The following is a 14,843-nucleotide window of genomic DNA, read 5'->3' on the forward strand; positions in this document are numbered from 1 at the left end:
GTGATGTTTGAACAATGTTGTCAATTTAAATTTTTTTGCACAGGGGGGTTTTATTTTTTATTTACTTTTTGGCAATTGGCATTTTTGTCTGATAACAGGTACCATTCATTGCGATCATAGCTCTAAAAAGGGTTTAAAATTTGTGAATTTGATCCTATTAAGGTGGAAAAAAATGGTTTAGCATTTGCGAATACTTTGATGCGTTCCGTATAATACACAAGTGATGTTTGAAGAAAGTTGTCAATTTAAAATTTTTTGCACAGGAGGGTTTTATTTTTTATTAATTTTTTTTTTGGCAATTGTCATTTTTGTCTGATAACAGGTACCATTCATTGCGATCATGGCTCTAAAAAGGGTTTAGCATTTGCGAATTTGATCCTATTAAGGTGGAAAAGAAAAAGGGTTTATTGGAGAGATTACGTTCCTTGGCACCTTTTCAGAGCATGTACATGTGGATACCTTTCCAAGCAACATGATTAAACACGCTTTTACAATCGGAATTGTTTGATTAACATTTGCAAAAAGGGATAAGGAATTCGCAAATTGGACTCTATGAACGATATAAATTAATGTTTGAATAATAGGAGTGTGATTGATTCTATAAAGTGATTGGATCATTTTTCAACCACAACTATTTTATTAATCTTTTTTTGGAAGGATGAGCTTGATGCGTCTTCGTGTTCTTATAAATATGAGATTTGGAGATATTTCGATCCATGACACTTTTAAAGAGCATGCCACTATGGTTACCTTTCCAAACAATATGGTTAAACATACTTTTACATAACGATAACAGACATGTTTTCAACCAGATGGGTTTTTGAAAGCAAATTTAGCATGGCATGTTTTATTTTTTTTTATTTTTTGGCAATTGGAATTTTTGTCTGATAACAGGCACCATTCATTGCGATCATAGCTAGAAAAAAGGCTTTAACATTTGTGAATTTGATCCTATTAAGGTGAAAAAAAGGGTTTAGCATTTGCGAATACTTTGATGTGTTCCGTATAATACACAAGTGATGTTTGAACAATGTTGTAAATTTAATTTTTTTTGCACAGGAGGGTTTTATTTTTTATTTACTTTTTGGCAATTGGCATTTTTGTCTGATAACAGGTACCATTCATTGCGATCATAGATCTAAAAAGGGTTTAACATTTGTTAATTTGATCCTATTAAGGTGGAAAAAAAAGGGTTTAGCATTTTGCGAATACTTTGATGCGTTCCTAATAATACACAAGTGATGTTTGAACAATGTTGTCAATTTAAAATTTTTTGCACAGGAGGGTTTTATTTTTTTTATTTTTTTTTTGGCAATTGACATTTTGTCTGATAACAGGTACCATTCATTGCGATCATAGCTCTAAAAAGGGTTAATATTTGCGAATTTGATCCTATTAAGGTGGAAAAGAAAAAGGGTTTATTGGGGAGATTACGTTCCTTGGCACCTTTTCAGAGCAAGTACTTGTGGATACCTTTCCAAGCAACATGATTAAACACGCTTTAACAATCGGAATTGTTTGATTGACATTTGCAAAAAGGGATAAGGAATTCGCAAATTGGACTCTATGAACGATATTGATTAATGTTTGAATAATAGGAGTGTGATTGATTCTAATTAGTGATTGGATAATTTTTTAACAAAGAAATCTGTGAATAAAATATTTTTGGAGGGATGGGAGCGAGGTGTCTTAGAGTACGTATAATGGTGTTATTTGGGGAGATTACGTTCCTTGGCACCTTTTCAGAGCATTTAATTATGGATACCTTTCCAAGCAACGTGATTAAACACGCTTTTACAATCGGAATTGTTTGATTGATATTTGCAAAAAGGGACAAGGAATTCGCAAATTGGACTCTATGAACCATATTAATTAATGTTTGAATAATAGGAGTGTGATTGATTCTAATTAGTGATTGGATAATTTTTAAACAAGAAATCTCTGAATAAAATATTTTTGGAGGGGTGGGAGCGAGGTGTCTTAGAGTACTTATAATGGTGTTATTTGGGGAGATTACGTTCCTTGGCACCTTTCCAGAGCATGTACTTATGGATTCTAGCCTACTATGTTCTTTGCTGTGCAATTTGGGTACTTTACGTTCCTTGACACCTTTCCAGAGCATGTACTTATGGATTTGCATACTTTATGTTCCTTTCTGTGCTATTTGGGTACTTTACGTTCCTTGGCACCTTTAATGCATGCAAATGCTGTTGATTTGAACGGTACATGAAAAAATATATGGAATTGCGCAAGAAAAACCCTCGCGTGTGACACTATAGTTAGACATGGGCATTGCGAAAAAAGCTGGCAAGCATTTTTACATTCAACCATACATTCACGCCTACAAGAAAATGAAATAATTTAGGTCGTATGATCAATTTAATTTTTTTTTTAATGCAGTTATTCAATAAGGAGACTCGATATCCTAAAAGTGTTTGATTCAAACTTTTGCCTTGAACATCGATGTTTTTAGCAAAATTTCAAAAGGATCTTTCATAAGTGCTGGAGTATCTGATGAAATAATTTAGGTCGTACGATAAATTTAATTTATTTTTTTAATGCAGTTGTTTTTTTCAGTAAGGACACTCGATATCCTAAAAGTGACTGTTTCAAACTTTTACCTTGAGAATCGATGTTGTTAGCAGAATTTCAAAAGGATCGTTTATGAGTGCTGGCGTATCTGATGAAATAATTTATGTCGTATGATAAATTTAATTTTTTTTTTAATGCAGTAGTTTTTCAGTAAGGGCACTCGATATCCTAAAAGTGTTTGATTCAAACTTTTACCTTGAGAATCGATGTTGTTAGCAGAATTTGAAAAGGATCGTTTATGAGTGCTGGCGTATCTGATGAAATAATCTAGGTCGTATGATAAATTTAATTTTTTTTTTAATGCAGTAGTTTTTCAGTAAGGACACTCGATATTCTAAAAGTGTCTGATTCAAACTTTTACCTTGGGCATTGATTTTGTTAACAGAATTTGAAAAGGATCATTTATGAGTGCTGGGGTATCTGATGAAATAATTTAGGTCGTATGATAAATTAAATTTATTTATTTTTTTTAATGCAGTAGTTTTTCAGTAAGGACACTCGATATCCTAAAAGTATTTGATTCAAACTTTTACCTTGAGCATCGAAGTTTTTAGTAGAATTTCAAAAGGATCGTTTATAAGTGCTGACCTGTCTTTGATGAACTAATTCATGTCGCATGATAATTTTTTTAATACAGTAGTTATTCAATAAGTACACTCGATATCCTAAAAGTGTTTGATTCAAACTTTTACCTTGAGCATCGATGTTTTTAGCAGAATTTCAAAAGGATCGTTTATAATTGCTGGCGTATCTGATTAAATAATATTTTTCGTATGATCCATTTAATTTATTTTTTTAATGCAGTAGTCTTTCAGTAATGACACTCAATTTCTTAAAATTGAATAATTAAAAATTTCAATATGAACAGAGGCATTTTTATCAGAATTCAAAAAGTATCACTTATGATCGATGGCGGATGTCTTGAAATAATTTATTTAGCATTATCAATTTGTTTTATTTTTTGAATTCTGTAGTTTTTTCGTAAGGACACTAGAAATCCTAAGAACAGGTGATTCAAACTTTTACCTTGAGCATTGATGTTGTTAGCAGAATTTCAAAAGGATCGTTTATGAGTGCTGGCGTATCTGATGAAATAATTTAGGTCGTATGATAAATTTAATTTATTTTTTTTAATTCAGTGGTTTTTCAGTAAGGACACTCGATATCCTAAGAGTGTCTGACTCAAACTTTTACCTTGGGCATCGATGTTCTTAGCAGAATTTCAAAAGGATCGCTTATGTGTGCTGGCGTATCTGATGAAATAATTTAGGTCGTATGATAAATTTAATTTTTTTTTAATGCAGTAGTTTTTCAGTAAAGACACTCGATATCCTAAAAGTATTTGATTCAAACTTTTACCTTGAGAATCGATGTTGTTAGCAGAATTTCAAAGGGATCGCTTATGAGTGCTGGCGTATCTGATGAAATAATTTAGGTCGTATGATAAATTTAATTTTTTTTTTATTGCAGTAGTTTTTCAGTAAGGACACTCGATATGCTAAAAGTGTTTGATTCAAACATTTACCTTGAGCATCGATGTTTTTAGCAGAATTTCAAAAGGATCGTTCATAAGTGCTGGCGTATCTAATGAAATAATTTAGATTGTATGATTAATTTAATTTTTAATTATTTTTTTTTGCAGTAGTTTTTTAGTAAGGAAACTCGATATCCTAAAAGTGTTTGATTCAATTTTTATCTTGAGCATCGAAGTTTTTAGTAGAATTTCAAAAGGATCGTTTATAAGTACTGTTCTGTCTTTGATGAACTAATTCATGTCGCATGATAACTTTTTTTTAATACAGTAGTTATTCAATAAGAACATTCGATATCCTAAAAGTGTTTGATTCAAACTTTTACCTTGAGCAGTGATGTTTTTAGCAGAATTTCAAAAGGATCGTTCATAAGTGCTGGCGTATCTGATGAAATAATTTAGGTTGTATGATAAATTTAATTTATTTTTTTTTAATGCAGTAGTTTTTTAGTAAGGACACTCGACATCCTAAAAGTGACTGTTTCAAACTTTTACCTTGAGCATCGATGTTGTTAGCAGAATTTCAAAAGGATCGTTTATGAGTGCTGGCGTATCTGATGAAATAATTTAGGTCGTATGCTAAATTTAATTAATTTTTTTTAATGCAGTAGTTTTTCAGTAAGGGTACTCGATATCCTAAAAGTGTTTGATTCATACTTTTACCTTGAGAATCAATGTTGTTAGCAGAATTTCAAAAGGATCGTTTATGTGTGCTGGCGTATCTGATTAAATAATTTAGGTCGTATGATAATTTTTTTTTAATGCAGTTGTTTTTTGGTAAGGACACTCGATATCCTAAAAGTGTGTGATTCAAACTTTTACCTTGAGCATCGACGTTGTTAGCAGAATTTCAAAAGGATCGTTTATGAGTGCTGGCGTATCTGATGAAATAATTTAGGTCCTATGATAAATTTAATTTATTTTTTTTAATGCAGTAGTTTTTCAGTAAGGACACTCGATATCCTAAAAGTATTTGATTCCAACTTTTACCTTGAGCACCGATGTTCACACACACACACACACACACACACACACACACACACACACACACACACACACACACACACACACACACACACACACACACACACACACACACACACACACACACACACACACACACACACACACACACACACACACACACACACACACACACACACACACACACACACACACACACACACACACACACACACACACACACACACACACACACACACACACACACACACACACACACACACACACACACACACACACACACACACACACACACACACACACACACACATACACATACACACACACACACACATACAAACACACACACAAACATACAGAGACACACACAAAAACACACAAACAAACACACAAAGACACAAACACACAAACACACACACACACCCACCCACACCCACACCCACCCACACACTAACAACGTCGATGCTCAAGGTAAAAGTTTGAATCAGACACTTTTAGGATATCGAGTGTCCTTACTAAAAAACTACTGCATTAAAAAAAAATTAAATTTATCATACGACCTGAATTATTTCATCAGATACGCCAGCACACATAAACGATCCTTTTGAAATTCTGATAACAACATCGATTCTCAAGGTAAAAGTTTGAACCAAACACATTAGTATATCGAGTGCCCTTACTGAAAAACTACTGCATTAAAAAAAAAATTAAATTTATCATACGACCTAAATTATTTCATCAGATACGCCAGCACTCATAAACGATAATTTTGAAATTCTGCTAACAACATCGATGCTCAAGGTAAAAGTTTGAAACAGTCACTTTTAAGATATCGAGTGTCCTTACTAAAAAACTACTGCATTAAAAAAAATAAATTAAATTTATCATACGACCTAAATTATTTCATCAGATACGCCAGCACTTATGAACGATCCTTTTGAAACTCTGCTAAAAACATCGATGCTCAAGGTAAAAGTTTGAATCAAACACTTTTAGGATATCGAGTGTCCTAATTGAATAACTACTGTATTAAAAAAAATTATCATGCGACATGAATTAGTTTATCAAAGACAGGTCAGCACTTATAAACGATCCTTTTGAAATTCTACTAAAAACTTCGATGCTCAAGGTAAAAATTGAATCAAACACTTTTAGGATATCGAGTGTCCTTACTAAAAAACTACTGCAAAAAAAAATAATTAAAAACTAAATTAATCATACAATCTAAATTATTTCATTAGATACGCCAGCACTTATGAACCATCCTTTTGAAATTTTGCTAAAAATATCGACGCTCAAGGTAAAAGTTTGAATCAAACACTTTTAGCATATCGAGTGTCCTTGCTGAAAAACTACTGTATTAAAAAAAATTAAATTTATCTTACGACCTAAATTATTTCATCAGATACGCCAGCACTCATAAACGATCCTTTTAAAATTCTGCTAACAACATCGATTCTCAAGGTAAAAGTTTGAATCAAATACTTTTAGGATATCGATTGTCCTTACTGAAAAACTACTGTATAAAAAAAAAAAATTAAATTTATAATACGACCTAAATTATTTCATCAGATACGCCAGCACTCATAAACGATCCTTTTGAAATTCTGCTAACAACATTGATGCCCAAGGTAAAAGTTTGAGTCAGACACTCTTAGGATATCGAGTGTCCTTACTGAAAAACCACTGCATTAAAAAAAATAAATTAAATTTATCATACGACCTAAATTATTTCATCAGATACGCCAGAACTCATAAGCGATCCTTTTGAAATTCTGCTAACAACATCGATTCTCAAGGTAAAAGCTTGAATCAAACACTTTTAGGCTATCGAGTGCCCTTACTGAAAAACTACTGCATTAAAAAAAAATTTTAAATTTATCATACGACCTAAATTATTTCATCAGATACGCCAGCGCTCATAAACAATCCTTTTGAAATTCTGCTAACAACATCGATGCTCAAGGTAAAAGTTTGAAACAGTCACTTTTAGGATGTCGAGTGTCCTTACTCAAAAACTACTCCATTAAAAAAAAATAAATTAAATTTATCATACAACCTAAATTATTTCATCAGATACGCCAGCACTTATGAACGATCCTTTTGAAATTCTGCTAACAACATCGATGCTCAAGGTAAAAGTTTGAATCAGACACTTTTAGGATATCGAGTGTCCTTATTGAATAACTACTGTATTAAAAAACAAATTATCATGCGACATGAATTAGTTCATCAAAGACAGGTCAGCACTTATAAACGATCCTTTTAAAATTCTACTAAAAACTTCGATGCTCAAGGTAAAAGTTTGAATCAAACACTTTTAGGATATCGAGTGCCCTTACTAAGAAACTACTGCATTAAAAAAAATGATCATACGACCTAAATTATTTCGTTTTCTTGTAGGCGTGAATGTATGGTTGAATGTAAAAATGCTTGACAGCTTTTTTCGCAATGCCCATGTCTAACTATAGTGTCACACGCGTGGGTTTTTCTTGCGCAATTCCATGTATTTTTTCATATACCGTTCAAATCAACAGCAATTCCATGAATTAAAGGTGCCAAGGAACGTAAAGTATCCAAATAGCACAGGAAGGAATATAAAGTATGCAAATCCATAAGTACATGCTCTGGAAAGGTGTCAAGGAACGTAAAGTACCCAAATAGCACAGGAAGGAACTTAGTCGGCTAGAATCCATAAGTACATGCTCTGGAAAGGTGCCAAGGACCGTAATCTCCCCAAATAACACCATTATAAGTACTCTAAGACACCTCGCTCCAATCCCTCCAAAAATATTTTATTCAGAGATTTCTTGTTAAAAAATTATCAAATGACTAATTCGAATCAATCATCCTCCTATTATTCAACATTGAATAATATGGTTCATGGACTCCAATTTACGAATTCCTTGTTCCTTTTTGCAAATATCAATCAAACAATTCTGATTGTAAAAGCGAGTTTGATCACGTTGCTTGGAAAAGTATCCAGAGGTACAAGCTCTGGAAAGGTGCCAAGGAATGTAATCTCCCCAAATAACACCATTGTAAGTACTTTAAGACACCTCGCTCCCATCCCTCCAAAAATATTTTATTCAGAGATTTCTTTTTAAAAAATTATCCAATCACTAATTAGAATCAATCACACTTCTATTATTCAAACATTAATTTATATCGTTCATAGAGTCCAATTTGCGAATTCCTTATCCCTTTTTGCAAATGTTAATCAAACAATTCCGATTGTAAAAGCGTGTTTAATCATGTTGCTTGGAAAGGTATCCACATGTACATGCTCTGAAAAGGTGCCAAGGAACGTAATCTCTCCAATAAACCCTTTTTCTTTTCCACCTTAATAGGATCAAATTCGCAAATGCTAAACCCTTTTTAGAGCCATGATCGCAATGAATGGTACCTGTTATCAGACAAAAATGTCAATTGCCAAAAAAAAAATTAATAAAAAATAAAACCCTCCTGTGCAAAAAATTTTAAATTGACAACTTTCTTCAAACATCACTTGTGTATTATACGGAACGCATCAAAGTATTCGCAAATGCTAAACCATTTTTTTCCACCTTAATAGGATCAAATTCACAAATGTTAAACCCTTTTTAGAGCTATGATCGCAATGAATGGTACCTGTTATCAGACAAAAATGCCAATTGCCAAAAATTAAATAAAAAATAAAACCCCCCTGTGCAAAAAAATTTAAATTGACAACATTGTTCAAACATCACTTGTGTATTATACGGAACACATCAAAGTATTCGCAAATGCTAAACCCTTTTTTTTAACATTAATAGGATAAAATTAACAAATTTTAAACCCTTTTTTCTAGCTTTTATCGCAATTAATGGTGCATGTTATAATAAAAAAATGCCAATTTCAAAAAAATAAATAAAAAAAAAAAAAAAAAAAACATGCCATCAAAAATTTGATTTCAAAAACCCATCTGGTTTAAAAAATGTCTTTTTTCGTTAATCATTTCAAAATATTGATGTTGTTCCAAATTACCATGCCAGCTTTTTAAAATGTCCATGTCTAAATATAGTGTCAAAGGCATGGGTTTTCTTGTGCAATTCAATGTATTTTTTCATGTATTTTTGAAAGTACTAGATAGGTTACTACTCTTATAGCATAAATTTGATCATAAAATGAAATTTAAGAGAATGCACACTATTGTCAAAGAAAACGTTTGTATGTTATTTTTTAAAACATGTTCACCAACCATCTAGGGTTTACATCCATGGTGCATAAACTGTTTGATCCCATATCCTTTAATACCTTCATTTAACCTGCTTAAATAAACACTTAGAAACACACAAAAAAAAACATTTTCAATAATCTCTTAATCTAGAAAGGGCAAAAGATCTTGGGGAGGGGTAATGCCTCCTCTGCAAATCCCACTGGTCTATGCAGCAATGTGGATCATGGTTGCGGTATCTCCCGCAACTTAGTAAAAATAAATTCTAGTCGAAAGTAACGAACATAGTAATCGAAAATTTATAAACGCGTTTTCAAAAAGAACTGTCAAGAGAGGATGAATTGCCATTGGAAGCTGATTCAACTATCGTAACTATTATTTCGATTAATTTTAGTATAAAAGTTGATTTCAAAAACAAATTTATTTGCTAAAGAGCAATGTGATACCCACTTTTAATTTTTACCCACGTTTAATTTTTGTGTTTTTTTTTAATTTATTTATTCCCTCATTATGTAGAAAGGACGATCTTTATGTAGAACGGACGGGCAGCGGGGAGAAGACTCATTCAGTTGTAATTGACACTAGAATGAAGACACTAGAATGTAGTGTCTTTGTTAAAGGCTCACTGAACGTACATTGGGTCTCTGTATTGTGTGGAACTACAAGTTGAAAAGGTTCTTTTTTACATTAATTCAGAAATTTCTGGAAAAATTGCTCTTAAGGAGTTCTCGGTTTAATATAATCTGTGGGTTTTGAAAAACTGAAAGAAAAACTGAAACAAAACCAACTTGGACAATGGAAGGGTTGGTCTGAAATTAGTTTTAGTATTCTTATATAGGAAGGGTTAGGCAGAAAGGGTTAAGCAAACAAATATATGCAATCACGAAAAGTGCAAATTATTTTAATAATATTTCTTAGGCTAAGTCAGGCACATACTACTACTACTACTACTACTAACAACTCACCGCAGCACCAAGCCGCTTGAGGCTAACACAGCTACGCACGCTCCTCCGCCACCCCAATCTATTCAAAGCCTCCCTTTTTACACCTGCCCACGAAGTTCCCATTTCCTTTAAATCTTTCTTTATGAAGTCCTCCCGTCCCAGACGGGGACGACCTGATTTCCGTTTAGCCCTAGATGGTTGGCCGAAAAGAACAATCTTCGGCAATCTGTCATCCTTCATCTGCACAACGTGCCCTAACCACCTCAACCTTTCTTTCATTATAGCCCAAGAAAGCGGTATTGAACCATATTTTTCGTATAGACTATTGTTTGAAACACGGTCAGTCAGCCGGGTACCCAGAACAATCCTTAAGCAATTTGTCTGGAAAACATCTAGCAAATCTTCATTCGCTTTTCGGAGCGTCCATGCTTCAGAGCCATATTTTACCACTGTCATCACTGTAGCTTCTAATATTCTAATCTTGGTTTGCAGACTTATCTTCCTATTCGTCCAGACTTTTTAACTGTGAAAAAAACACCCTGAGCCTTGGCTATTCTATTTTTAACATCTTCATTGCTCCCACCATCTTTACTAATAATACTACCAAGGTAAGTGAAGCTGTCCACCTGATCAATCTTTTCATTACCCAGCATCACCTTTTCATCTTCACTTATTCCTAGCCTTAGTGACTTAGTCTTCCTAACATTAATTTTCTAACCAATTCTAGCACCCTGAACTCGCAAAACCTCTAAAACTTCATTCATTTTGCTCACACTTTCATATAGGATGCTTAAATCATCAGCATAATCCAAGTCCAGGAGACTTTTTCCTCCCCATTTGATTCCGTGGTCTCGCATTGCCTTTCTGTGCTCCTTAAAACAAAGTCCATCAAAATAATCCATATAAAGGAGGATAGAACACAACCCTGCTTAACTTCTGATTTAATACAAAACCAGCTGCTAACCTCATTTCCTACCTTAACCGCAGCAGTGTTATTCTCATACAAAACACTAATCACTTTAATGTATTTGTCTGGTATACCATACAAGGATTAATCCTTTATTAAAGCCTTCTATCAACAGAATTGAATGCTTACTCATAATCTATAAAACTGAGGACCAAAGCTGTTTGAAAACTCAGCCCTTCTCAATTATTAGCGTAAGAGCGAAAATATGGTCGCCACGTCCTCTACCTTTTCTAAAACTGCACTGCTCTTCTCTTAAAACTTTGTCTACGGCATCTCTCAGTCTAAAAAGTATCATATTACTAAGTAATTTGCTACCTGCAGAGACCAGACTAATGCCTCGATAATTACCACACTCACTTTTATCACCTTTCTTATAAAGTGGCTTAATTAAGGTTTTCCTAAAATCGTTAGGTACTTCCCTTTTTTCAAAAATCATATTCATATTATTCAATAACTTATTTCTAACCTCAGAGTCACCATATTTAAGAAACTCATTTACCACCCAATCAGCACCTGGAACTTTATTATTCTTTAATCCTTTTAGTACTGTTGCTAATTCCTCCTCACAAAACAAATCTTCCGTTACATCCAAGGTATCACAAACTTTTTCATTTTCCTCTATATTTTTTCCTGCAACTCTATCTCGGTTAAGCAAGTTCACAAAATGTTTGGCCATCATCTCTCTTTAGTTTTTTTCCTTATCGCTAATTGCGACCCCATTCCTAGAGGCTGAGTCACAAGTTCGAACCTTAAAACGTACAGGGATTAGGAGGTACAGTCGGGGGGCTGCCGCCCCCCAAACCTCCGCTTCCGTATATAAAAGGGTCTGTGCCCTCCTCAACGCCTCGCTCTTTACGCTAAAGTTTTTATTGTTTAAAAAAAAGAGTTGTGAGAAAGTCAAATTTTAGCGTAAAGAGCCAGGCGTTGAGGAGGGCACAGCCCCATTTTATATACGGAAGCGGGGGTTTGGGGGGCGGCAGCCCCCCAACTGTACTTCCTAATCCCTGTACGTTTTAAGGTTCGAACTTGTGACTCAGCCTCTTTAACTCTTTAGAAAACGTAGTTTTTTCAAATAATTTCTGCACGATTTTGTACAGTTTATTACTTATTATTGCTTGACTAACTGTTAGCTTATTTTTGTATACGTTTATTTTGGGGAGGATTACTTGGGAGGGGGCTAGGATTTGCAGGCAAATAGTCAATTTGGAAGAAAATCATGTCAAAGAGGGAACATATCCATTCCCAAAAAATAGAAATATATACTGAAATGACAAAAATGTAAAATTAACTTTTATGCAAATGCATTTAGAGTTGTCACTGAAACACAATCTTTTTTATAGGGAAAAGGACAAGAGGGATTTAGCGATCAGCTAACCGGGATAGATAATTTACCAAGACTGCGGTTATTCATGGAGCTATAACAAGCACAAAATCTTAGGCCCTCAGTGTTGCCCTCCCCTCTGCCTAATTATATCAAACAATTGCATTTATTTGCATACTACTTTGGTGATACCCAATAAGTTCATTATATCAAGCATAATTTACCGAAGGGAGCTTTTCTTTTGAATGAGGCTATTTTTAAATGAACTAAAGTTCTCCTGTATACTTTATACAATTCTAGTGGTAAACAAAACACCTCAAATCAGAAAAGGGGGAGGAGAGTTGGTTATGACTAGAGCCAAAATTAGTAAAAATCCTCAGGTCAAAACTTGTATCTGTAGCTAGAATAAGTAACTCAAATAAGCTCCTCTGTGATTAATTAAAAATAATGAAATACTCTTTGTAAGAAAATAACAGGGTGTTATTAAGACCTAAAACGAGGAGAATCAGAGTCATATAATATACCAAAATTAAAACAAACATAAATCGCTATGAATGAGCAAATGAATGCTAAAATGAACTGGAATTAAAAAGAACAGTCAAATTCAAATAAAAGCAGCCAGGAATTACGACAAATAAGAGCAGAGCTGTCATCCCCTAGCTGGCCAAGGAAGTTTAACGCTGATAGGATTAAAAAAACAGCTTATCTTTCTGATGAAAACTTTTCTGTGGGGGTTTACTTTGGAGTTGGAGGTGGGAAGGGTTGGCTCTGATCCTTCAATACTGTAAATAAAAAAATCAATATGTATGGTCCTTCAACCGTACACATTAGATATCCTTGCATGATTTCGGTTCCAACAAGGTGCGAATGCCTACTTTTGTACTAAAGTATCAACGATACGGGTGAGGGTGCTGTTCGGGCGACTTGCCAACATAAATGATCCGATCCTACCTGTTGGAAGTCTTTGCTTGGCTCCTGCTAAAACAAGGGATAACATACCTATCTGTCAGCTAAAGAGCTGGTGGTTAGGAAGGGAAGTAGGTGTCAGAAGGGCCACTGGATAACTCTGTGCCTTCATGTACAATAATTGAAAATAGCCGCATGTTTCTGAATTAAGTAATTTGCTAACAAAATTAAGACCCAAAATCCCGTTGCTTGGACTTTAATATATGTTCAGGATTTAGCTTATTACAGGTCATTTTGCTCCAAATCAGGGCTTGTTTTCGTACCCTTTCTGATGTTTTAGTTTATCTACTTGAATTCTGTTATTCTTTGTTTTTGTTTTCCTGCTATTTCACCCACAGTGATTATATTTTTATTAAAGACAGTGTCTATTATTTTTTTTAGCATTTTGACGACTTCATCTTTGTGTTTTTTGTCGCTGAGATGATTGTCAAGATTATTGCTATGGGAAGCAGAGGAAAAGGTGCCTATTTTAGCGAGTCTTGGAATAAATTGGATGCTTTTATAGTAATAGCTGGGTAAGTTTGCTCAAAGTGTCAAGATTTTATAGTCATTATAAAAGGATGTGTTCTTATCCCAAATAAATTAAATACGTTTTTTTAAACCTACTTAAAAAAGATACCTAAAATACACATTTTAAAACCTAAAACGATAAACATAGCTATCAATTAGCTGCTAAAAGTTTAATTAGAAGGCTATTTGATTAGCCATAACAAAAAAGTGTTTAATTATATTGTCCATACACATAACCAGGAATGTTATTATTAAAGCCAGGCATGTTTTTCAGGCATTCGTTCTCCTTCCAAGGAGATAATCGATTTGGTGGTAATCTTCAATGTTTTCTTTTTTAACCGTTACCGAGTGAAAGAAATCTTCTGAAAACAAGTGAAGAAAATATTAAATGATTCATTAGAAGAAAGTAAAGTGAAAAAAGCCTTTAAAATAAATCAGGGTTGAAGTTCCGTTGAAGTTTCATTATCTGTGTATGCAACTGCAAGAAACAAATGTACTAGTGCTTTTAACGTACTCTTTTATATCCAGTCGCAAAACCAGTCATGAAAAACCCGGCAGACAGGTTAATACAATAGACCGCTATAGAGTAAGGCAATGCAAAGCGTGGTTTTCATTGGGTTTTCGATATTTGAACGGTTGTTTTGGAGGGTTTCAGGAGGGAAGGTATATAGGTTAGGTTAGGTTACGTATTTAATATATGGTATACTTTACCCCCCACTCCCCCTCCTAATGTGCAAATATATAGTCCAAATTTGTTTCTAAACTATTATATACTCATCCTATTGTATTTATTTCATTAGCATTAACCAAACTTGACTTCTTTATCAGTATAT

General features: G+C 33.8%; 1 protein-coding gene across 1 annotated transcript in view; it reads left to right on the plus strand.

Moving 5' to 3' along the window:
• The window catches only part of LOC148942133 (uncharacterized), a 195,018-nt gene extending 180,999 nt beyond the window's left edge, over positions 1-14,019 (plus strand). The window contains exon 4 of the mRNA XM_089103237.1: positions 13,882-14,019. Within this exon, the coding sequence (XP_088959363.1) occupies positions 13,882-14,019 (138 nt within the window). The remainder of the gene's footprint in view (positions 1-13,881) is intronic.
• The last annotated feature ends 824 nt before the right edge of the window (positions 14,020-14,843 follow it).

Source organism: Artemia sp. Qi Xiang Cuo, chromosome 17, assembly GCF_049724085.1.
Source record: "Artemia sp. Qi Xiang Cuo chromosome 17, ASM4972408v1, whole genome shotgun sequence".
In the NCBI taxonomy this organism is placed as follows: Eukaryota; Metazoa; Arthropoda; class Branchiopoda; order Anostraca; family Artemiidae; genus Artemia; species Artemia sp. Qi Xiang Cuo.